At 30.2% G+C, this 25,231-nt stretch overlaps 4 protein-coding genes across 8 annotated transcripts in view; all 4 read left to right on the top strand.

Moving 5' to 3' along the window:
• The window catches only part of LOC145186651 (mannosyl-oligosaccharide glucosidase-like), a 405,622-nt gene that overhangs the window by 39,664 nt on the left and 340,727 nt on the right, over nt 1-25,231 (top strand). The gene's annotated exons all lie outside the window — the stretch shown is intronic.
• Nucleotides 1-25,231, top strand: part of LOC149884515 (dynein axonemal assembly factor 4-like) — a 381,661-nt gene that overhangs the window by 39,664 nt on the left and 316,766 nt on the right. The gene's annotated exons all lie outside the window — the stretch shown is intronic.
• LOC145186554 (uncharacterized) overlaps nt 1-25,231 on the top strand; it is a 246,865-nt gene that overhangs the window by 39,664 nt on the left and 181,970 nt on the right. The gene's annotated exons all lie outside the window — the stretch shown is intronic.
• Nucleotides 294-24,847, top strand: LOC149884535 (uncharacterized). 4 transcript variants are annotated; one of them, XM_090095844.1, is made up of 5 exons: nt 294-468; nt 9,659-9,919; nt 11,314-12,624; nt 17,756-23,494; nt 23,589-24,490. In XM_090095844.1, exons 2-5 carry the CDS (start codon nt 9,670-9,672, stop codon nt 23,618-23,620), a joined length of 7,332 nt encoding a protein of 2,443 aa, XP_089951970.1. In that variant the 5' UTR covers nt 294-468; nt 9,659-9,669; the 3' UTR covers nt 23,621-24,490. The 4 variants fall into 4 exon arrangements, with proteins under 4 accessions (XP_089951970.1, XP_089951966.1, XP_089951969.1 ...); XM_090095843.1 differs by adding an exon at nt 1,141-1,203 and having other exon boundaries at nt 331-468; nt 17,756-24,847; XM_090095841.1 differs by adding an exon at nt 1,141-1,232 and having other exon boundaries at nt 331-468; nt 17,756-24,847.

Genomic DNA, 25,231 nt, shown 5'->3' with positions numbered 1-25,231 from the left:
AAATCTTAATAAAACTGCATGGTGGAAAGTTCAATTTAATCAATTTAATGCACAATTTTAAAACATTAAACACCATTTTAATGATTGTTAATAATTTGTCAAACTTAAATATTTGTTAGAAAAAGAGATTTTAATTAACGAAACCAACTGGTATTTAAAAATTGCCACGTCAAAAAATTTTTTACCAATAATGCAATCGGTGATTAACGATTTCACCAATCGATTTATGCCATTGTTTTCGCATCCAATCATACAGTTGAAATCTGAATGCTATTTCAGTGATTTGACTAGACATTAGCATAGTTTATTATAAGTGTGATTATCTGCTTTGCAAAATTAGCTATAATAAATGTATTTACAAAGTTGTTTTGTAGACTTTGAATTACTCATTCAAAAAGATTGATATTGTTTAACTGAAGACGGGAATCTTGTTTACCGATTTTTTAGAAGAAAAGTGGTAGCAAAACGGTGGGTGTTATTTTTTTATTAAAAAACCTTTTATCATCTACATTCCTTTAACCTTTAATTATAAGTTAAAAAAAAGTTTTTTAAGGACTGTTGACTAAAAAATTTGGCCTCTATAAGAGCCGAAACCTTAACATTTCTTTAGTAAAGTAAGTTTTAACTAATTAACTGCAAAATCTTCATTTTCTTGCTTCCGTTTCTTCTTCAAACGAGTGCTATAAATGCTAAGCATTAATAATATTTATTCTATTTTAGGATAAGTAATAAAAATTTTTTAATAATATTTTAAGACATCGCTTGAAATTTAACTGAATGTTTTTGAATCAATAATGCTTTAAACTATATGCAACTAAAGATTTGCGATATAGTTATCAGAAAACACAGTAAAAATATTCAAAGATTTTTGAGAGATAAATGGTTTATGAGGCATGTTTGTTTTTATAAACCATGCATAGAAATGATTGAAGAGAAAATTAAGTTTCCAAAGTATATATTCGTTAACTTCATATCAAATCGTCAAAAGCGCTAATGAGTATTTAGCTCAAAGTTGATAACAACTAATCTTTATTCTTCCATTTCCATAACTCGATTGTAACTTTTATTGGTTAGAGTTATCATTAAACTTTCTCCATTCACTGTTTTGTCTACTAATAATTGGCAATTGTTTTGTTATAGCACGCTCCGAGGCGAAATCTTCGTTTGAAACAAGAAATAGACTTCATTCAGAAACTTTTACCGGTATAATTGATCCATCGAACAGATTATTGGTATAATTGTTTCATTGAAAAAGTTCTGCAAATGCAGAATCAGCAGTGTTTTAATTTCAATCAAAACTGAATAAACTGAATAATAATAAAATTGACCTTCCACCCAACCTTTCTGACTCAGAGAAATCCTCTTGAGGGGTGATAGTATAGACCAAGAGGATTAAAAAAGATAGTTTCCCCAAAATCAAGCATCGGCCTCAGAAAGAGAAAATTGCATTTGAAAATTCAGCATAAAATGCTGTTTTTAAAATTTAGACCCCTCTTCAAATCAACAAATATGACGTTTTTGAAAATATATTTTAACTCACGAAATATATTTTTAACTCAAATATCATTTTAAAACATTAATAATTCCTCTATAACAAAAAATACTAAGAAAAAAAAAAAAAAACGTTTCTTACAAAGTGATTTTGTTCTAAGAGTGCATTAAAACTATTCGTTTTTTTATTCTAGAAGGATCATGATTTTGCCTTGCTCAGTGTAAGTCATACTTGTCCATTAGACTACAAAATGTTTTTTTTTGTCTATTGCACATTTCCAATTAATGAATGCATAGCAACACCCTAAAATCTCGTGCCACCAGTTTTATGAGTATTTAACCGTTTCAATTCGTTTAGCATAAAAATCTGGGAAAAAGCGTATGTCTAATCTTTCAAAAACTTATCATCTGTTTATTTTCAATAAAAATTTCTTGTGTTTAACTATTCGAAGCATAATTCTCAAAGATCAAAAATGCCTTATAAGGCAAAAAAACCATGATGAAAAAAGAAAAGATTTTTTTCTTTGCCTCAATAAGGCATTAAGGGTACTCAAAAATAATTTGATGGGAAGGGTCAAAAACATTCTACAGAAACAAATTGACTTCTAGGAGTTAAGAGTGCCATGTGGAATTTGTGAGGCTTGTAAATCTACCCTTAGAAGACATGAAGAGGGTCAATAGACCACATTTCCCCAATTACTTGATTTCAACTCAATCAGTGTCAAAACACTTACAAGATCAACATCCTGTGATAACAAAATTTTCTCTTTTGCACGACTATTAGGAAAAGCAAAATCTTACCTACAGGAAAGTTTACCTCCAGACCAGACAAATCCCCCAAGACACAAAGTAATTCAGAGAAAAGATGTGTGAAGCACTTCTCTGTTGATGGAGGAGGTATATCTTATGTCTGCACAAAATCCATCCTGCACAACAACTTGTTAGAAGTCTCAACAAAAGACAGTTGCAGCTGAGTATGCTGCAGTGTCAGTTATATCTTAATCTTTTGCTTCTCCTCATGGAGCTTTCAGACTTAAGGAAGCTCAAGGAGGCTCATTAATGCCTCTCATTCTAGGTAAATAATGTCACTGGACAAGTCTAAGTGTAATGTAATTTTATTGACTTTTGTTAGTCTCTATGTCATTTGAGCTCATTCAAATCTTTTAATAAAGTTATAATATTAATTTCCATCAAATGAATTTTTTAGTAATTCATTCCATCAAATGGAAACAAAAAAGTACAACAAGTTTATAATAGATGATATTTTTCTGAATCCAATATCAGATTCAACTAAATACAGACGTCTCTTCGCAAAAAAAGAATACCTTGCTGCTGAGGATTTTGCTAAGATTCAAATGAACACAGGCCTTTCTAATGTGGGAATAAACAAATTAGCAACAACTCTGAATGGTAAGCCACAAACTCGAATTGTTGAGAAAACTTTTCCAGCAATTTTCCAGTCTTTTGGAAAACAACTTTTAGAAGAGTTTACATCCGCTGACATTGAGGGTTGTTGCTTCTTGCATAAATGTCAAATCCCTCCTTGAGCAAACTTTCCTTAAAAGAGGCATTTTATAAAAGCATCTTGTAAAGCTGGGGATTGACGGTAGAGGTGGTTTTCTTAAAGTCAGTTTGGTGTTATAGACCTGGAGAACCTTCCTCAACTGCATATAAGAACGTTATTGGCTGAACAACTTTCAAAAGATTCCAGTGTAAAGCAACAAATGCTGCTTGCTGTGTGTAAAGAACTCTCAGGCTGATCTTTGACTTGAGTGAATTGAAGGATATACACTTCTTCTCGTCAAAAGTGAAGGATATACCTTCTTCTCGTCCTGTGGCTTGAAACTTGCTAACACCGTTTGTTATTTGCATCCATGCACTTGGTGTAATATTGAAGCCAAGGACATGATAAACTTTGGATCTCCCAGAACCCTCGTGTCAATCAGGAAAGACTTTGAAGGTTTCTACTCCCCTGATGAAGAGAGAAAATTAGCAAAGAACTTTAACAACACCATTCATTCTCCATTCATTGGCTCATCAGATGATAATCTAAAAATCAGGCCTTCCCAGGAGAGGCGTGCGGTCTCAGGCCTTGAGTGAACACGGATATTTTTTTTTTTTTGGATAACTCGGCCACGCTTTTTTAGCATATATTAAAAAAAACGCATTTTTAAAAAGGCGCTGAAAAAATCAAACTAATTCGTTGTATTATTCTATAATTTTTTTAATAATTTATTCTTTTCATTAATAAGGAAATAATAACATAAAATTAATATATATATATATATATATATATATATTTTTTGCATTTTTTTTTCTTATAACAAAATTTTTTTTTTTTATTTTACATATGGTTTTTTCTAATTTGAAACTTTTTTTTTTCTACAAAGTTTTTTCTTATCACAAAATTTAAATATATATTTTTTCTTGTTACAATCTATTCTGGCTTTAATGCTGTTTTACATAAAAATATGAATACATAAACTCGATATCCGTTTAACAATACAAAAGAAATATAAATCAGTTGTAAAAAAAGTTGTAGAAGGGAGGGGGTAACACCTAGGGTGGCGTAATATTTGGACCACCGAAATATTTAATAACACATGCGATTTTTAAAAAATGCGTCTGTGATTCTTGCTAGATTAATATCCGAATTATTTTATATGTTTTTTTTCTTATTTTTAGGGTGTTTATTTTTTTCAGCGCCTTTTTAAAAATGCGTCATTAATTTATGCTAAAAAACCGTGGCCAAATTCTCAAAAAATATATATGTATACGTGGTCACTCAAAGCGATCGACCGCACGCCTCTCCTGGGAAGGCCTGAAAAATAGATCTAATCCCCCCCCCCCCCCCATGGAACTACATCTATTGCTAGGGGTAGTAAATCATCTCCTAAAATCACTCAAAGAGGCATGGGTAAATGCTAACAAGTGGGTAGTTGTACTTAACATCCAGACCACACCCTACTATGGGGGTCAGTTGGTAGGACCAGAATGCAAAAAGTTCCTGAAAAAAATTTATATGCTCCAACAACTTCCACAAAGTAAATCTGAATTTAGAGTGTTTGGCTATGCAAATACTTTCCGAAAGTTCAACACTGTTGTTGAGTCTTGTTTTGGCAGTTATTTGGAGCACAACTATTCAGAAAATTTTCAAAGTTTCTAATAATTATATGCTGCTCTTACAGCAGTTTAAATTACACCCAAGGTCCCTGCAGTTTTCCTCCAGATTAGACATTTCATAAACCGACAAAAGTGCTTTCAAGGAATCTTTAGTGAACAAGCAAAATAGACTCTGCACCATAGATTCAAGCATCACTGGCAAAAGTTTAAACGTTCTTTTGGTCATCCTCAATACATATAGAACCTAATAAACTGCCTTGTGGACCTGAACAGCAAACACATCTGGTCAAAAGAATATATACCATATGTAACTTGAAATCAAAAACCCACTTTTCATAACTAAATTGAGAAATCTTAGGATTTACATATATCAACAATATTATCTTAATCTTTAGATGGCTTAATCTAGCTCGTGCGCCAATGGTTGATTTTGGGAAAATGATTTTTTTTATTCCTCTAGGTATGCACTATCACCTCTCTAGAGGTTTTCTTTGGGTCAGAAAGGTTGAGTAAAAGGTCATTTTTTTGAACCGTGGACAACTTTTATTGACATGCTTTTTTAGAAGCTATATTAAATAAATTTTAAATGATTGTGCGGAGAGTTCATAAATTACATTATATTTGATAATTATTCAGAACAATATAGCGAAGCCGTTCACCACAAATTTAACAAATCTAGGGTAAAATAGGGTGAGCTAGAAAGACTGCAGCAGTAGCATACTGCATATATATATATATATATATATATATATATATATATATATATATATATATATATATATATATATATATATATATATATATATATATATATATATATATATATATATATATATATATGCTTCATGCTACTTCTGCAGTTTTATGTGATTTATTGTGACGGTTCGGATGAGAGGAGTGATAAGTATGACTGTTTTTTGAAGATGCAATTAAAGAAAGTATTTCAGCTGATACTTGCTTGCCTGTTATACACAAAACAGTTAGGCTGCATTTTTATAGAGCAACTTTTACTAACCAAAAATCAAACCGAAAATATTGTTAGGCTCGCTGAAAATAGTTACTGCTTTGTCTGCTTTTTAAAAAATCTTAGACTGTGCTGAGGTATTGAATACATTTTAAAGAGGTTAAAGAAATGACTAATGGTTGTGTTTGTTTGATGTGGGTTGTAGTAATACAAAATTACGAACAAAGCATCCTTTATCAAGTTGCAAGGCCCCATAAAATAAGCAATCATCAAAATGCTCATGATGATTATTAACTAATGTATGGGAAATGAAAAAACCTGGCGTTAAACCCATAAACACTTTACAGATCTACCCTTATAGGTTTCTGTATTGTATTTACTGAACATTCCATATAGTGGAAAACATAAAAACTGTAAATCGGTATATGGTGATATTTTACACAAAAATTTCAGACACCAGTTCGTCATTTATCCTGTATTTACAGAGCCGTCATTGAAAAAATTATTTTCTATAATTTTATTAATCAAAAGGAAGGCATCTTTTAGCATCAAATTATAATATTCTTAATAGTTTTTGGAATTAATCTTTTTAAAACGTAAAACTAAAAAATAACTACAATTAGTGATTACAAATGGTAAGTTCGTTTAAGTTTCTTATTCCTGTATGCTGACAATCCCCAAGCGAATAATGGTTTAATCAACTAATTTAGACGTATGATCTCTATAATGCACTAACACCATTTTGGTTAGCATCTATACATTTGAAATGTAAAACTTAAAGTTGAAGATTAAATTTCATTGAATTCTGGGTTTTATTTTATGTTTACAACAACTATGCTGACAAAAAAATTATTATGGATGTAATAGTAAGGTCAAAACTATTACCGACCACCACCTGACCCGCTAGACAGGCTTAGTAATGTGCATCTGAATTCTTGACAACCTTCTGTAACTAGAGTTAAAAATGATAAAAAAATATATACAGTTCAACTAATTCATTTAATGCCAATATAAAAATGTTTTGGTAACTAACATTGGGAAATTCAAAGGGGCAGTTATATTTTACTGCCACGGTAATAAATAGTTAAAACAAATGGATTTTATCATTTTCACTTTCATACTTATGGCTCAATTTTATTTATTTCAAAAAGCTTTCCTAAACATAAGATGCAAAATAATATGCCAAATAGTAATTTAAAACTTAGAAGCCTGAAGATTTTACTAAAGTGTTACTAAATAAAATTGGTGTTCATTTTATCTAAAGTTCATGAGTACTTTTTTATTTATTTGTTAAACAGTTTAAATGCAAAAATTTCTAATTTTAATGGAAAAACAGAGTTGAATTCACATAAAAGAATATACACCTTGTACAGAAAGTTTAAACGCACTTGTTTTTTTAACGTCTATAATTCTTTTAAGAAATGATAACCCGATAAATTGATGAGATATGGTCCGAATTTTTTATGTTTATTTTTACTAATGGTTTAATTTATCGATTTAGAGAAAAAAAAAAAAATATAAGGACACCATAAAGAAGGTGGAGAGTGATGAGAAAATTAACGGAGCAATTAAGTCCTTTCAATTTTTTGAAATAAAGTTTAAACGCACTTTGGTTGGAAAACTCGTAACGCTAGTTAATTGATTGATTTTTTCTTGCAGTCTTTCGCATTTTCATCACTCAAAAGCCTGCTATCGTCAGCATATTGTACTTGCATCTTTATTCTTATTTTATTTTGCAAAAAAAACTGCGTCTACGATTTGATTCAACCTTCAGCCATTTTCAACTGATAAAACTTTATCAAAAGATCATATTTTCATGGGTAAAAGAGCTGTCTCATCGAAAATCAAATGGCAAGTCATTGGCATGCATAAATTGAAAATGAGCAATTGACAAGTTGGCAAACATTTGAATATTTCTGAATTCAGCATTCGTACAACAATAAAAAATTACTTATCGACTGGTAGTGTCAATGATAAACCTTGTATTGGGCGCCCAAAAAAACTGTCAGCTCGCGATGAAAACATGCTTTATACGCTTAGCAGACGCAACCCAAGAGCAGGAGTGTCAGCTTTGACTGCAGAAATCAATAGTTCGCTTGTAGACAGAACAGTTAGTCGTACGACAATAAGTAAGCTATTACGCAAAAAAGAATTAAATTCGTTTCATGCTGTAAGAAAGCCTATGTTGTCGTTAACCGATCGTCTAAAGCCAAAAAAATGGTGCAAAGAGCGTTTAAATTATTCAGTGGAACAATGGAAAATAATTATCTTTAGCGATGAGTCGAATTTTGAAATTATTAACAGAAAAAACAAAAGATTTGTTGGTCGCAAAAATACGGAAAAATATTTGAAGCAACACATACACAGCCGTATTCAAAAAAGTGGTGGCTCTGTCGGCATATGGGGATGCATATCAGGCTCAGGCGTTGGCTGTCATAAAATATACGAAGGAAGATTGAACCAGTATGGGTATCGTGACATTTTGGAAAATTCGCTTATCCCTAGTTGCAATTTGTTCCAGGCCGATCAAAACTGGTTATTTCAACAAGACAATGCTCCATGTCATACAGCACATTCAATTACCAATTACTTCGTTGAAAGTAATATTCGACTCATGACTTGGCCTGCACGATCACCTGACTTAAACCCGATCGAAAATTTATGGAGCTGGATGGATTATCAACTAACAAAAAAGCAAATAACAAGTCACGAAATGCTTAAAAAAGAACTAACAAAATTGTGGCTTGAAATTCCAATCAAGATGATTGAAAATCTTATTGAATCAATGCCAAGCCGATTACAAGCATGTATCAAAAACAACGGGGGTCATATCCCATATTAACATATTTTCATGACAAAAAATTACTAAGTGCGTTTAAACTTTATTGCACTTTCTTCTCATCAATTTTTTGATTTCTTGTGTTTTATATTACATTTCAGAAAAGATTTTGTGTTTTTTTCTTTGAAAGTTGTGTTTTTTTCTTAATTAATAATTGGCTAAGAAAAAAAAAAACAAAAAATGAAGACCATCATCAGATTTTCTCTTTGCACCAGTCCAAACTTACCATAATTTACAAAAAAACAAGTGCGTTTAAACTTTCTGTACAAGGTGTGTATATTAGTTAAAACTCAACGCTAAAAAAACACTAAACTTAAAAGTTTGCCTCAAGCTAGCTTTGCATTTTATAGCATAAAAATGGATTTGTTTACACTTGCTAAATTACTGTTGCATAAAAATCATAATTGGTCTTATGAGCCTGCTCGCCAACACTCTCACCTTATTCAGTTTGCCCAAGTATGTCTCATGTTTTGATATTTAAGAGCCTAGTTATTTCATTTAATCTGCTTATAGATCTGAACTCGATAAATAGCTGAATTGGTGAAGTTTGAATGCAGTTGAATTTTTCAATTAAACTGCACTCAAACAAAACTAGATTGGACTAAAACATTTTTCAAAAAAGGCAGAGATCTTAAATCTGTCTCCGTTTTTAACTTTATCAGTTTAAACATTCACTAATGTGTATAAAAAAAAAAAAAAAAAAAAGACTTGGGTAAGTTAGTATTTCACTAGCCAGCATGATCATCATCATGGCTAGTGAAATACTAACTTACACATAAGTGTTGCTGATAGTTAATCAAAAAGAAAAAAGAAAAGAAAGTTTTTGATGTTTTTCAAAATTTTAAATAAAATAGCCGCAATTTTTTCCATCTTGTTGAATGTTGTTTATTAACTTTGTTAAGGGATTGATGCTTGAAACCAGTTTCATTCAGCTTAATCAGATTTTGAAAAATTTATAACTTTGAGGCATATTTTTTAAAATGGCTGCCATGTAAATACAGAAATATGGGGCACAATCACTAACTTATTACTCACTAAAAGCAATTTTTTTAAAACCGTTTAAACCCCGTTTTATTTCAGGAACTCTAGGAGATATTTGTACACTAGTACACTAGCCTGTGCATCAAATTTTTAAACACTTTTCAACAAAGTTGTGATTTTATCAAATGATATGAAAATTTAATTAAGTTTGTTTTAAAAAAATCAATGTTAAAAACTCAGGTTTTCATATGTTGTTTTAGGCACATTCCTCATGGATCCAAGAATAAAATGCATTTTGCTTGACAGCATATCTACCGATTGGAAAAAGTTTGCATTTAATGCTGCTATTTGTAAAGATGTTATTGATTACATTGATGACGATATCCTCAGCGATCACCAAAAAATGGACAATTTACTTGAAAGTCTCGTTTTACAAAATCCTACCGACTTTATGTCTGTGGTCAAAAAATCTCTAATATTAATGGATAAAGCAGATATTTTGAAACCAGTTGAAATACTTCGTAAGTGGAGACCCTTCTTTTCTATATTTTTTTAGATTACACGTTTTAATTTGGCTTTATATTTTTAAATAAATCGGTTTCATAACTGTTTTCTCATTTTACTGTCCGCAAAATGGAATTTCTCTATAAATACAATTTCACAAAATAGAATTTTTTATAAAGTTATTTTCTCATTAAAAATGCCTTTATAGGTAAGCTATTTTGCGCAATTGGATTAAAGGTTCATCTTTGAAAAAAATTATGTTATACTTTGAACAACAGGAAAGTTCAATCTTCGATTGAAAAAATAATAGTTTCCAAAGTATTTTATTATAATTCTAAAGTAACATTACAAACTAACTAGCAAATGCACATCAATTATAAAAGCATAAATTTTTTAAATTGCTAAAGCGAATAAATATTTATTAGTTTTTGATGAGGATTTGATAGACAAATGTATATATAAAATAAAGCATAAAACAATATTGTTTCTACTTTATTTTTCTCTTTTTATTTCCTCTGTTCAAAAGAGGTGATGGAGCAGCAAACTCTGAACCGCTTCAGGAAATATAAAAGTTGATACAATCTTTATTAAAACTCATTGAATATTTATGATCAATTTTTATATGCTTAGTTTGTAAAAGAACTTTTCAGTTGTTGCCATGTCCTTTGGAATTTTCATAAGCATATTTAGTAGAGCTGTAGATGTATCTGAAATAGATTTTTTTCTAGAGTATGAAAGCATCTTTTATTTTAATCTTTAAAATCCAATTGAAAAAACAAAAGTATATGGTACAAGGTTAACTTCAACATGATTGATGGGAAGAATGTTATTAGTTGACAAATAACAATATTTATGCTAACGTGAAATAAAACCTTCGACAATTAGTTTTATTTAAAGCTATTAAAAAGAAAAAAGATAGTACTGTCAAGCTATCAGAAAGAAGGAAAATGCTCTTTATCTACTCTTTTTTAATAAATATTTATAGACCACATATCTTGCATACACTTTAAAACTAAGATACAAGTTGGAGACCAATTGCATTCACAAGAAGTTAAGAATACAAGATTTATAAGTTATCTAAGTTGTCTTCACTATTGCGAAGAACTAAAATAAAAAGAGGTTTGTCGCAAAACAGGATATTAATTTATTTTCTTAACTTTTAAAAACACTCTTTTAATATGCTAAAAAGTGCTCTTCTTGCTTCTAGAAAAGAGAATTAATTTCTACTGTAAACTAATATATGAAAACAGTTCAAAAAAATTTTACTTTTGCCCTCACAGTATTATAATGTCCAAGAACTTCTGATTCAAAAATTTCTAGTTATTACTAACTTTTTCATTTGTGTAGGAAAAAGAATACTGCAGATGATTAATTCACTTTAGTTCTTTAATTTGAAATATTTCATGTTTAGATGCAAGTAACCTACTGAAAGAACATTATCTAAAAACTTACGGGACAATTGATCAAAAAAAACAGAGTCAAAGAAACGATCTAAACCTTCTCATTAGTAATATTAAATTAGCTTCTGTAGAAAAGGAAGATATAAAAATGGTTAATGACGACTTTAACGAATGGGAATATTTTTGTCATAAAAAAAAAAATTACAAGCCAATAACGTATGAGGAGGTATTTGATAAAAGCTCAAGATTGGTTTTGATTTCAGGGCCTAAGGGTATTGGGAAAACATACTTTCTACAAAGTTGCCTTTACCATTGGGCAAAAGGGATGCATTGGAAAAGTTTGGATTTTATTTTTTATTTCAATTTTAAAAGAATCAGTAAGTTTCAAAATGTTTTAAACATAGAGCAACTTATAAAGAAATTTTACAAAAATATTCTAAATGGATACGAAGTTTCCTCGTTTACAGAGACAATGTTTATAATGGATGGCTTCGATGAATTAGTTTACTTAGAACAACTAATTGATCATAAACCGTCTAACAAAGTTTCCTTAATAAAAGCACCATGGGATATTTTTAGCTTAGGTAACTGTAAATGTGTTCTAAGTGGAAATATCGCCACTGCAATGAGATACTGGATGACATTTAAGGATCACAAAGATGTGATAAACCTTCAAATTTTGGGTTTAAACATTATTGGAACAAAGAGTATCTTGGAAGATTATTCGTTAAGTAAAGTTCTGAAAACTGATTTAGAAAAACACTTAATTTCTTCTCATAATATGGCTGCTTTACTCTCTGTACCACTTTATTTGAAAGCAGCTTGTTCAACGTTAATTACTCTAAGCATTCAGCTTGTAAAAACCATCACCGAACTACAAACTTTAATTTTTCTTCACTTTCTCCAAAAAAACTGTAAAAGTAAAGAACCATTTCAGCGGCTGATGCAAGTAAATCAGAAGCATATTTTAAAAGTGTGTGAAGTGGCCGTTATTATGTTTAGCCAAGGTAGAGTGAACATTTCTCAAAAAGGACTTGGTTTGAATCTTAATGAGAAGGGTTCTGAACTTCTTGGTTTTGTAAAATATTCAGTCCAAAGTCAGCAATATCAATTTGTTCATATCTTTTTAATAAAATTTTGCGCATCAGTTCATCTATTATTCAACGCTCGCACTCATGAAGTTACTACTAACGAAAAATTGCGTAACTGCTTACCCTTCATTAGCGGCTTTGTTTACTGTAACGAGAGAAGCTTTTTAAATTTAATTAACCAATTAAAGGAGACTTCACATAAGCAGACTACTTTTCTAAGAGATATCTGTGGTAAGATAATTGGTTTTTTATTTTAATTTTTTTTTTGCATTTCGATCATTGGTTTGTCCTTATATTTGTAATTCAATAATGTACAAAATATTTTAAAATGTTTTAAAAAAAAAAAAATCATTTTGAAATAATCTATAGAATTCTTTTTAGATTGTTTTATCTTTTAAAAATAATTTTCTCATTTACATTTTTTTATATGTTGCTATTACTTTTAAAAAAGATACTTCATTAAAATTTCAAAAAAGTAACTTGTGGCGGCGGTTTTTTTTTTTTTCAATCAGTTTGCTTGTTTGTAAGCTGTACTAAAGGCATTATCTGTTAGGGTGATGAGTGTAGCGTGATGGAGGGTTATAAAGGTTTTAGAAAGGTACGAACTTTAGGGTTAAATGGAAGGAATGTGTAGGTTTGGTTTGAGGTTAAGGGTCTAGGGACTGTTTGGTTTGGAAAAGGCAAGTATTTATTGCTAAAGGGTTAAGGTTGTGTTGCCCGTCCTTAGTATATTCTATTAAACAATTATTCTCAATATAATGTTCTATTAATGTGCAATGGTGATGAGCACTCTTTGATTGTGTAAATAAAATAGAAAATAATGTTTTCTTGCTCTGCTTATAGTGTCTAATGCCACAAGCAGAGCAATAAATGTTTGATAAAAATTTTACTGTAATTTTCAAATATTTCCGTCAAACCTACGTGTGAAAGTTCTTACAACAGAGTTCTCCACATTTTAATTTCAAAGTTTACAAATGAGTAAGTCTCTTGGTAAAACGATTTTTGTTTAATAAGTCTATCTGCTGAGAACAATTTTCTTGGAAAATCAGTTTCTTTTTAAATTTGCAAATGAAATCTTGAATAGGAAATGTAGAAGTTTTAACCTTAATTTACTTTTTTTTTTTGAACGCATTGGTAATATAATCTTTTGAGATCGACATAGCGATTCTGTTTTCCTAAAATATTTCAAGTAAATTTTATGTTTAGAGTTCAGGGTTTTGATTGAGATTAGCTTTTAGCAATAAGATTAGGAATGGTAGGAGAATTTTGTGCACTTTTTGTGCAATCTAACAAAAAACTCCAACATTTTTATTGAAACTCTGAGTATAAATATTGTGTTGCATTATTTTTTAACACATTACCAGCGGGAAGGGTATAAACACCTCTCGTAAGGTTCTGATGATAAACAGCTGGAGAGTTATTTGTACTGTTCATAATTTCTGCGGTTGTTGCGGGACAAACAATATCTTTTTGCATTTATTATGTAATCTATAGTTAATATAAGTTATTATATTGATAACATCCAATTATCTGTTTAACTAATACAGTTCGGAAAAAAATAAAACGCGTTCTCGGTAAAAGCAGTTTTTTCTATAAACTGGTCTCTAATTTTTAGTTTCGGTTATTTGAGGCAGTTTCATATTTTAAAAACAGCAGCATAAATTTATGTTCAGATTTGTACATGCGTGTTGTAACTCATTTACTACTGCCATCTCTATTCGTAACACTTCGTCTAACGAAAAGTAATAAATATACTCTGCTAGTGCAGGGGGGTCAACAAACGAACGGGGATTTGCTTACAGAATTTTTAAAATATATTATTCCACAAGTCATTAACACTTGTAGAGTAATATGAGTATTTTATGTTACTTCTATAGTATTTAAAGTAACCCTACAAATAGCAACACCAATAGAAAATATTAAGTATGATATTTTTGCTGCAACTCTTTCGGATTATTCGTCGGATAGCGATACGAATCTCAAAGATTCGTATCAATATCGTATATCAATATCGTATATCAATATCAATATCGTATAATGATAATGACAATTCAAGTAATAGCGATATTTTTCCACCAAGACAACATAGTAGAGTAACTCTATTGTTTAACGAGAATGACAGCATGAACACTTCAAATGCCGAGAATAAAGAAAAAATAAGTGTATAATGGTTAGAAGTGGACAAATTAGCTACGGTTGAACCATTTTTAAACCGTCCGTGTATTAATATTTTTCCATTTAATTTCAATAGTCCAGTTGATTCTGTAAATGTTTTCTAGCAAAAATACATACGAACTGATAGGATTTATTTGAACTGGTGAAGATTTATATGAATTGGTAGAAGAAAGCAATTGGTATCATGATCAAAATTTTAAAAAATTTAAGATTGCAAAGAAATCTTGTAAGTGGTAAAACTTTACAAAGGATGAGATGAAAAAAATCCCCAAAACACTAATGAATAAATACTGGACAACCCAGAGCATAACCCAGAGTTATTAGAAATGCCAACTTTTTCTAGTGACTGAATTCAATAAATTTGGCAATTTAGGCATTTTGAAAATATCAAAAATCAAAATAAATTCAGCCGCAGACTCTTCAAAATGGAATATTTAGTAAAAAACTTTCAAAAAATAAAAATAAAAAAAAAGGAGAATTTTCTACTCTCCCAATCGAGAACTATCACTCTATGAAAACATAATTCTTTTGAGAGTTTAAAGTGTATAATTCATCCAAAATAATAAAATTCGGAATTCTTTTAAGAATTATGTGCAAAGCTACAAGTGGTTACATTTGCAATTTGGAAATACAGCTATTCACGAAAATTTAAACGATTACAGAATTTTTATCAAGTATGTTTGCTTTTTGTTTAATAAAAAGAAACTGTAAAATAATATCAACTTAATTTTTTTTATTTATTAAAGAAAAAGTAATTAGCTTTAAAATGAATTTGAACATATAAAAATTTTAATATTTAGTTAGAAAAAAACAATTACAAAAAATCTTATTGGAAAAATAAGAGGCACAAAAGTTTAAACGAATTGTAACATTCGAACAAAAAATGAAAAAAAAAGCAAAATTAATATTTAAAATCTCCTCCTTTGTTTTTATAGCAAAGATAAACTCGTTTATGCATTGATTCAACTAATTTCATGCACATCACGCGAGGTTCCTTCAGCCAGTACTCATTTAAAAGTTGCTTTAAATGCTGAGTTGATTGAATTTCATGGTATGTCAGTTGATTGTCGATCCAAGTCCAAATATTTTCAATTGGGTTGAGATCTGGTGATCTAGAGCACCAGGGCATTACATTGAACTTTTTTTTTCAAAAAATATTCTTTGGTTGAGTGAGCTGTGTGAGCTGAAGCCCTGTCTTGTTGAAAGATGAATTGCTTGCTTCTGCCATACAAGTGTCTGATAGATGGGACTAAACACGTTTCCAATGTGTTCTTGTAGGTGTATTGATTAATTCGGTCTTCGCACAGCTCACAGAAGCCTATACCTTTGTGAGAAAAACATCCCCAGATGCCAACCGAACCTCTACCGCCTTGTCGACGATGTTGCAAAAACCTGTCTGAATATTTCTCAGCAGCAAATCTTTTGACATAGATTCTTCCCTTGCGGTTTACAACTTGAAAGTTAGCTTCATCACTCCAAATAACTTTTGCCCACTGTTCTACAGACCAGTCCAGCCTTTCTTTGGACCACACTCGTTGTTTACGTTTATCCGTGATTGAAAGAATAGGTTTTTTAGAAACTATGTACGTTCCAATACCTTTGTCCGACAATGTTCGTCTCACGAGCTCTCTGCTAACTTTTGGGTTATTTTTTGACTCGTTGAAGATTTGTGCAAGCTTATTGTAGCTGAGTCTGGGGTTTTCTCTGCTCATTCTGAATATACCATTTTTGTCGCGGTTGCTGAGTTTGGATGGTCTCCCAGTACGCGGCATGTCGGAGACGTCCTTGGTAAGTTCCCAGGTTTTGATGGTTTTTCTAACGCAATATTCAGAAATGTGAAGTATTTTGCTTATTTGAACGTTTGTGTGATTTTTTGTCCTCGCCATACCAATAACTTGCCATTTAATGTCACAAGAAACTGATTTTCGACCCATTTGCTCGCAATTGAAATTAATTTGAAGTTTACAATATTTCAAGTTGACTTTTAATGAATTAAAAGCTGCCTGATGATGTTGTGATGAACTTTTTGATTGTAAAACTACTCATATTAACTTTATTTAAAAATAAAAAAAAATTTCGCACCGGATTTTTCAAATAAATAGCAAATAATTGATCCTAAATAAAATCGTTTAAACTTTTGTGACACCTCTTAATTTGTATCACCTACCTTTTAATGAAATTTCTGAGTAAACAGTGTTAAGATGAATCCTACTTTTTTTTATTCTATTAACAAATAACCTCTCTACCAAATTAGAAAAAAAAATTATTTTGATATCTATTTCCGTTAGATTTTAATTCAAGAAAAACCGAAGATTAGATCTGAAAACTCTGCAATCGTTTAAACTTTTGTGAATAGCTGTAATAACAAGAAGCTTGATGACAGAACAGCTCACTGAAAATTCAATTGATACTGATGAACTACCAAATGCCTCTACTTTAGTTCAAAAGCGTTATATGTATAATGCAGATCCGCCTGGACGTGACATCCGCCTGGACGTGGCATCCGCCTTGACGTGACATTCGCCTGGACGTTTATCGCTGGATTTAAAAAACCATAAAATTGTAAAAATATGAAGTGTAGGGAAGAACCTACATACATTAATACAACTTAGGGTTTGCACAAGAAACAAGAAGAGTTGTTTAACTTATAAAATGTGTTTATTGTAAAATATGTTTTCAAAAATATCATGCTTTAAAAAACTATTAGTGCAAAAAAAAAGTATAATAAATTATAATATGATTTGTTTTTTTACTCTTTTTATAAATATTTTTATATTTCAATATATTTTTATTTTTTCTTATTGATGTTATGTTTTGCACGTTTTTGTGATGTATATTTATGGCCTACAATCCAGCGATCACTGCGCCCGCTGGTAATGTGTTAAGGTTTTTTTAAAGAAAAAGATTTACTTTACTGAAAACAACTTCAAACATCTCATTATGCTAATTTTGTTCTAAATCAAATCCTTTTATATCTTAGTTTAAAAACTTCATCTTTTTCAAACTTTGTTCGCATTTTTCGACCACCAAACAACCCTTTACCAAAAAATATTTCTTATTTCAAAGACATCGAATAAAAATGCATATGTTCTAAATTTTAACTGGGTAAAATCATTAAAATTCCTAAAAGATAATTTACGAACTGGGAAAAAAAAAAAGTTTTCATAAACATTTCTTTTCTTATCAGAACACAACGATCGAGCTGTATTCATCAACTGTTTCTATGAAGCACAAGTTTTCCATGACACTGAAAATAACTTATTAGAAATAGAAAAAATCCAAAACGATATTTTAGGAGAGAAACACGCTGATACACTAAATACTAAGAAGTGGATTGCATATTGCTTGTATAAAAAACAACGATTCGATGATGCTGAAAAAATGTTAAAAGATGTAGTAAAGATGCAAAAGGAAGTAATAGGAAAAAAACATACTGACACATTAACTTCTAAAATCTTGGTTGCAATGTGTTTATTTGAAAAACAACAGTTCGATAACGCTGAGAAAAAGTTTAGAGATATAGAAAAAACGCAAAAAAAAACTTTAGGAGAAAAACATGCTAGTACATTGACAACAAAATACTGGATTGCAAGGTGCTTATTTAAAAAACAACAGTTTGATGTGGCTGAAAAAATGTTTAAAGAGGTAAAAAATTTACGAGAAAAAGTTTTAGGAGATCAACATCCGGATACACAAACTGTTAAAAATTGGGTTGCAATGTGCTTATATGAAAAACAACAATTCTATGAAGCAGAAAAAGTATTTAAAGATGTAGAAAAAATAAGAATTAATGTGTTAGGAGAGAAACATGAAAATACGCTAATTAATAAATCATGGATAGCAAGTTGCTTATATGAAAAACAACAGTTCGATGACGCTGAAAAAGTATTTAGAGATGTTGAAAATATGAGAAAAGAAAGTTTAGGAGAGGAACATATTTACACACTTAATACTAAAAACTGGATCGCAAACTGCTTATATGAAAAACAACAATTTGATAACGCTGAAAAAATATTCAGAGATATAGAAAATACGCGAAAAAAGGTTTTAGGAGAGAAACATAAGGATACCCTAATTACTAAATCCTGGATTGCAAGTTGTTTATATGAAAAACGAAAATTCGATGACGCCGAGGAAATATTTAGAGATGTAGAAAATATACGAATAGAAGTTTTAGGAGAAAAACATATTCATACAATTAATACAAAATACTGGATTGCAAAGTGTCTTTTTAAAAAACAGCATTTCGACATAGCAGAAAAATTGTTTAGAGATGTAAAAGACATGCGAAAAAATGTATTAGGAGATCAATGTCTTCAAACAATAATTACAGATAACTGGATTGCAAAGTGCTTATTTCAAAAGCAACAATTCGATAACGCCGAAAATGTGTTTAGAAATGTAGAAAGTTTGAGAAAAGTGGTTTTAGGAGAGAAACATGCCGACACAATAAGTGCTAAAAACAGTATTGCAATCTGTTTATTTGAAAAACAGCAGTTTGATTTAGCTGAAAAAGTGTTTAGAGATGTAGAATGTATGCGAAAAGAGGTTTTAGGAGAAAAACATGTTTACACAATAAATGCCAAAAACTGGATTGCAATGTGTTTACTTAACAAACAACAATACTTTTTGGCTGAAAATACCTTTAATGATGTAGAAAAAATGCGAAAAGAATTGCTTGGAGATAAACATGTGGATACACTTACTACAAAAAACTTTGTTGCAATTTGTTTATATGAAAAACAACAATTCGATGAAGCTCAAAACATGTTTAAAGATATTGAAAGTTTGCGAAAAGAAGTTTTAGGAGAGAAGAATGTGGATACACTAATTACTAAATCCTGGATTGCAAGTTGCTTATATGAAAAACAGCAATATGATAACGCTGATAAGGAATTTAGAGATATAGAAAAAATGCGAAAGGAAATTTTAGGAGAGAAACATACTCAAACAATTAATACTATAAATTGGATTGCAATTTGCTTATATAGAAAGCAACAATTCCATGAAGCTGAAAGCTTGTTTAAGGACATTGAAAGCTTGCGAAAAGAGGTTTTAGAAGAAAAACACCCGGACACACTAATTATAACATACTGGATTGCTTGTTGCTTATATGAAAAGCAACAGTTTGAAGACGCTGAAAACAAGTTTAAAGAAGTAGAAAAAATGCAAAATGAAGTTTTAGGAGAAAAAAATGTTCATACACTTTATACAAAAAACTGGATTGCAAAGTGTTTATATGTAAAAAAACAATTTGATAACGCTGAAAAAATATTTAGAAATGTAGAAAACACGCAAAAGGAAATTTTAGGAGAAAAGAATATTTCTACAATGAACACTAAAAACTGGGTTGCTAAGTGCTTATATGAAAAAAAACAATTCGATAACGCTAAAAAAATGTTTAGAGATGTAGAAAATATACAAAAAGAAGTTTTGGGAAAGAAACATTCAGATACATTAAGTACTAAATTCTGGATTGCTAGTTGCTTATTTCAAAAACGACAGTTTGATAAAGCAGAAAAAATGTTTAAAAGTGTTGAAAAAGTGAGAAACGAAGTTTTGGGTAAGAAACATGCACAAACACTAAATACTAAAAACTGGATTGCAAGTTGCTTATATGAAAAAAAGCAATACCAGGAAGCTGAGAAATTGTTTCGAGACTTAGAAAATGTACAAAATGAAACTTTAGGAGAAAAGCATTTCGAAACACTAAATACAAAATACTGGATAGCAAGTTGCTTATATGAAAAACAACAGTTCAATTATGCTGAAAAATTATTTAGAGATGTAGAAAGTTTGCGAGAAGTGCTTTTAGGACAGAAACATGTCGACACTTTATATTCTAAATTAAAAATTGCTATGTGTTTGTTTGAAAAACAGCAAATAGATCTTGCAGAAAAAGTGTTTAGAGATGTAGAAAGTGTACAAAAAGATGTTTTAGGAGAAAAAAATGTTGATACACTTTATACTAAAAACTGCATTGCAAAGTGCTTACATGAAAAACAACAATTCGATGACGCTGAAAAAGTGTTCAGGCATTTAGAAGGTATTCAAAGAGAGGTTTTAGGAGAAGAACATGTTCATACAATTTGTACTAAAAACTGGGTAGCAAAGTGCTTATATGAAAAAAAACATTTCCATGAAGCTGAAATTTTATTTAGAAACATAGAAAGTTTGCTAAAAGAAACTTTAGGCGAGAAACATGTGGAAACACTAATTACTAAATCCTGGATCGCAGGTTGCTTATATAAGAAAAAACAATTTGATGAAGCTGAAAAGGTGTTTAGAGACATAGAGAGTAAACGAAATGAAATTTTAGGAGAGAATCATGATCATACACTTAATACTAAAAACTGGATTGCAAAGTGCTTATATGAAAAAGAACAATTAGATAGTGCAGAAAAAATGTTCAGAGATGTAGTAAACCGGCTAAAAGAAACTTTTGGAGAGAAATATGTTCATAAACTATACAAAATACAAAATACAAAAAACTGGATTGCAAAGTGCTTACATGAAAAAAAGCAATTCGATGAGGCTGAAAAACTTTTTCGAGATGTAGAAAATATGCGAAAAAAGGTTTTAGGAGAAAGACATGCGGATACAGTAACTACAATGTCCTGGATTGCTAACTGCTTATATCAAAAGCAACAATATGACACTGCTGAAAATAAATTTAGAGATATAGAAAAAATACAAAATGAAGTTATAGGAAGTAGACATGTTCATACACTTAATACTAAAAACTGGATTGCAAAATGTTTATACAAAAAACAACAATTTTGTGAAGCTGAAAGTTTATTTAGAGACATTGAAAGTTTGAGAAAAGAGATCTTAGGAGAGAATCACGCTGATACACTAAGTACTAAACAATGGATTGCAAATTGCTTAAATGAAAAACAAGAAAATCTAGGAGAAAAGCATAGGGATGCACTAAACACTAAGTTAAGGATTGCTCGTTGCTTATTCCACAATAAACAATTCGATAAAGCTGAAAAAGAGTTTCGAGATGTCGAAAAAATGCAAAAGGAAGTTTTAGGAGAGAAACATATTGATACACTAACAACTAAAAGCTTGATCGCAAATTGCTTATATGAAAAACAACAATTTGATGACGCTAAAAAAGTGTTCATAAAGGTTGAAAATTTTCGAAAAGAGCTTTTAGGAGAGAAACATTCCGATACATTAAGTGCTAAAAACAGTATTGCAATGTGCTTATTTCAAAAACAGCGATTTGATGATGCTGAAAAAGTTTTTAAAGATGCCGAAAATACGCAGAAAAACGTTTTAGGAGAAAAACACATTCATACACTTGCTACTAAAAATTGGATAGCAAAGTGCTTATACGAAAAACAACAACTCCAAGAAGCTGAAAACTTATTTCGAGAAGTAGAAAGATTGAGAAAAGAGATTTTAGGAGAAAAACACGCGGATACACTAACTACTAAAAACTGGATAGCACTTTGCTTATATGAAAAACAACAATTCGATGACGCTGAAAAAGTCTTTAGAAATGTAGAACTATTGCAGATAGAGGTTTTAGGTAAGAATAATGTTAATACATTAAATACTAAAAACTGGATTGCCAACTGTTTATTCGGTAAACAACAATTTGAAGAGGCTGAAAATATGTTTAGAGAAGTAGAAAATATACGAAAAGAAGTTATAGGAGAGAATCATGTAGATACATTAATTACAAAATCTTGGATTGCAATTTGCTTATACGAAAAACAACAATTCGATAAGGCTGAAGAGATGTTTAAAAGTTTAGAAAATATTCGAAAAGAAGTTTTAGGAGAGAATCACATTTATACACTTCATACTAAAAGCTGGATAGCAAAATGCTTATTTCAAAAACAACAATACGATATGGCGGCTAATATATTTAGGGATGTAGAAAAGATTCGAATAGATGTTTTAGGAAATAAACATAAGGATACACTAGTTACTAAAAGCTGGGTTGCAATGTGCTTATATGAAAAACAACAATTCGATGAAGCTGAAAAAGTGTTTAAACATGTAGAAAACGTTAGAAAAGAAACTTTAGGGGAAACCCATGTAGATACGCTAATTTCTAAATCTTGGATTGGCAGTTGCTTATATGGAAAACAACAATTCGATTCCGCTGAAAAAGTGTTCAGAGAAGTAGAATATATGCGAATAAAAATTTTTGGAGAGAAGCATATTCATACTCTAAATTCTAAATATTGGATTGCAAAGTGCTTATTTGAAAGACAACAATTCGATAATGCTGAAAAATTGTTTAGATTAGTAGAGAAAATGCGAAAAGAAGTTTTGGGAGTGAGGCATCCTCATACACTTAATACGAAAAACTGGATTGCAAATTGCTTGTATGAAAACAAAGAGCTCGATAAGGCGGAAAAATTGTTTAGAGAAGTAGAGTATATGCGAAAAAAAGTTTCTGGAGAGAAACATGTGGATACACTTATTACTAAATTTTGGATTGCGAGTTGCTTATATAAAAGACAACAAATCGTAAACGCTGAAATGGTGTTTAGAGAAGTAAAAAAAATGCGAGGAGAAGTTTTAGGAAAGAAACATGTTCATACACTAAATACTAAACACTGGATTGCAAAGTGTTTATATAAAAAACAACAAATCGATGATGCTGAAAAAGTGTTTCGAGATGTAGAGAAAATGCGAGTTAAGGTTTTAGGGAAGAAGGATGTTTATACTTTAAGTACTAGGTACTGGATTGCCAAATGCTTGTATGAAAAACAACGCTTTGATGATGCTGAAGAAATATTTAAAGATGTAGAATCCTGCCGAAGAGAAGTTTTAGGAAAAAAACATGCTGATTCACTAAGTGCAAAAAACTGGGTTGCAAAGTGCTTATATAAAAAGCAACAACTCAATGATGCTGAAAAAGTGTTTCAAGATGTAGAAACTATGCGAAAAGAAGCTTTAGGTGAGCGACATGTTCATACAATAAATACTAAAAACTGTATTGCTATCTGTTTATTTGATAAAAAACAATTTCAAGAGGCTGAAAATATATTTAGAGAAGTTGAAAGTATGCGAAAAGAAGTTATAGGAGAGAGTCATGAAGATACATTAATTACAAAATCTTGGATTGCAAATTGCTTATACGAAAAGCAACAATTCGATAATGCTGAAAAACTTTTTATAGATGTAGAATGTTTGCAAAAGGAGGTTTTAGGTGTGAACCATGTGGATACACTTAGTACCAAAAATTGGATTGCACGTTGTTTATATGAAAAACAGCAATTCGATCAAGCTGAAAATATGTTTAGAGATGTAGAAATTATACGAAAAAATGTATTAGGAGAGAAACACCCGGAAACACTAAGCACTAAATATTTTATTGCAAGTTGCATATACAAAAAGCAGCAATATCATGTTGCTGAAAGAATGTTTGAAGATATAGAAAACTTCCGAAAAAAGGTATTAGGAGAGAGGCATGCCGATACGTTAGTTACTAAATATATGATTGGAATGTGCTTATTTAATTCACAATGCTTCAATATTGCTGAAGAAATATTTAAAGATGTTAAACTTATGCAAAAAGATGTTTTAGGAAAGAAACATCCACATACATTACGAACAAAATATTGGCTCGCAAGGTGCTTATATGATAAACAGCAATACAATGATGCTGAAAAAGTCTTTAGAGATGTTGAAATTATGCAAAAAGATGTTTTGGGAAAGAAACACGCACTTACATTAAATACTAAATATTGGATTGCAAAGTGCTTATATTATAAGCATCAATATGATAATGCTGAATTGTTATTTCGAGATGCTGAAACTATGCAAATAGATATTTTAGGAGAAAATCATACAGATATCCTTGATATTAGACGTTTTATTGCAAAATGCCAAAAAAAGAAAAATCATTGTGTTGCAATGTAAATATTTTTGATAAATACTTTTTGTGTTTTCGTAAGTTTTGGTATAGTTCCCAAACTTGGTGATGTGTTAACATTTTCTATGGCAGAACTTATCTTATTTAAAGTCTGTCAAGCATTAATCACAGAAGACAATAAGATACATTCTTTGTGAAAACTTGATCTTTATATCACTTTTATTTTTTTGGATTTATTGGACGGCGCCTTTACGACACCTTATCTGAGAAAAACAGCTTTTAAAAAATGCTTAGATAAAAAAGCTCGAAACAATCTAAATACAACTGCTAATCATAAAAAAAAAAGTTCTTGAGAATAAGGGTATAAACATTTTGCAATCTTAATATGTAAAATGTCTATTGCTTTCAAAATATCCAAAAGTAATTTTTAGATTATTCTGTCGTTTTTAGATAACTTCAAAAGCAACAAACAAATCTTTATACATACATATATATATATATATATATATATATATATATATATATATATATATATATATATATATATATATATATATATATATATATATATATATATATATATTAGGGTGATGACTTTTATACAACCTCGTTTCCCTGTATCATAGTTTAATGAGCTTTCATTTAAGATTAAATAAAATGTTACATTCAAGGCGATTTGATTAAAAAACCTCACGCACATAATGATTTTAAGAACTTTATTTATTAGCTTTTTGGGGAAATTTTTGAAGTCACTGTAAGCAGATACAAAATTAAGCACAAGCTGAAGAGTCACATGCATAAAACATTATATAGGATCAT

This window comes from Hydra viridissima, unplaced genomic scaffold (assembly GCF_058129835.1).
Source record: "Hydra viridissima isolate aposymbiotic clone 2 unplaced genomic scaffold, HvirCarnegie_v1 scaffold_8, whole genome shotgun sequence".
Classification (NCBI taxonomy): domain Eukaryota; kingdom Metazoa; phylum Cnidaria; class Hydrozoa; order Anthoathecata; family Hydridae; genus Hydra; species Hydra viridissima.
The sequence above is the reverse complement of the archived record's forward strand: the minus strand, read 5'-3'. Positions and strand labels throughout refer to the sequence as shown.

Bases quoted from the DNA above. Each gene is read 5' to 3' on its own strand.
- LOC149884535 (XM_090095840.1), top strand. From the start codon at position 9,670: ATGGATCCAAGAATAAAATGCATTTTGCTTGACAGCATATCTACCGAT. The intron at 9,920-11,313 runs GTAAGTGGAGAC...TTTCATGTTTAG, and splicing joins GAAACCAGTTGAAATACTTC to ATGCAAGTAACCTACTGAAA. The intron at 12,625-17,755 runs GTAAGATAATTG...TTTTCTTATCAG, and splicing joins TTTTCTAAGAGATATCTGTG to AACACAACGATCGAGCTGTA.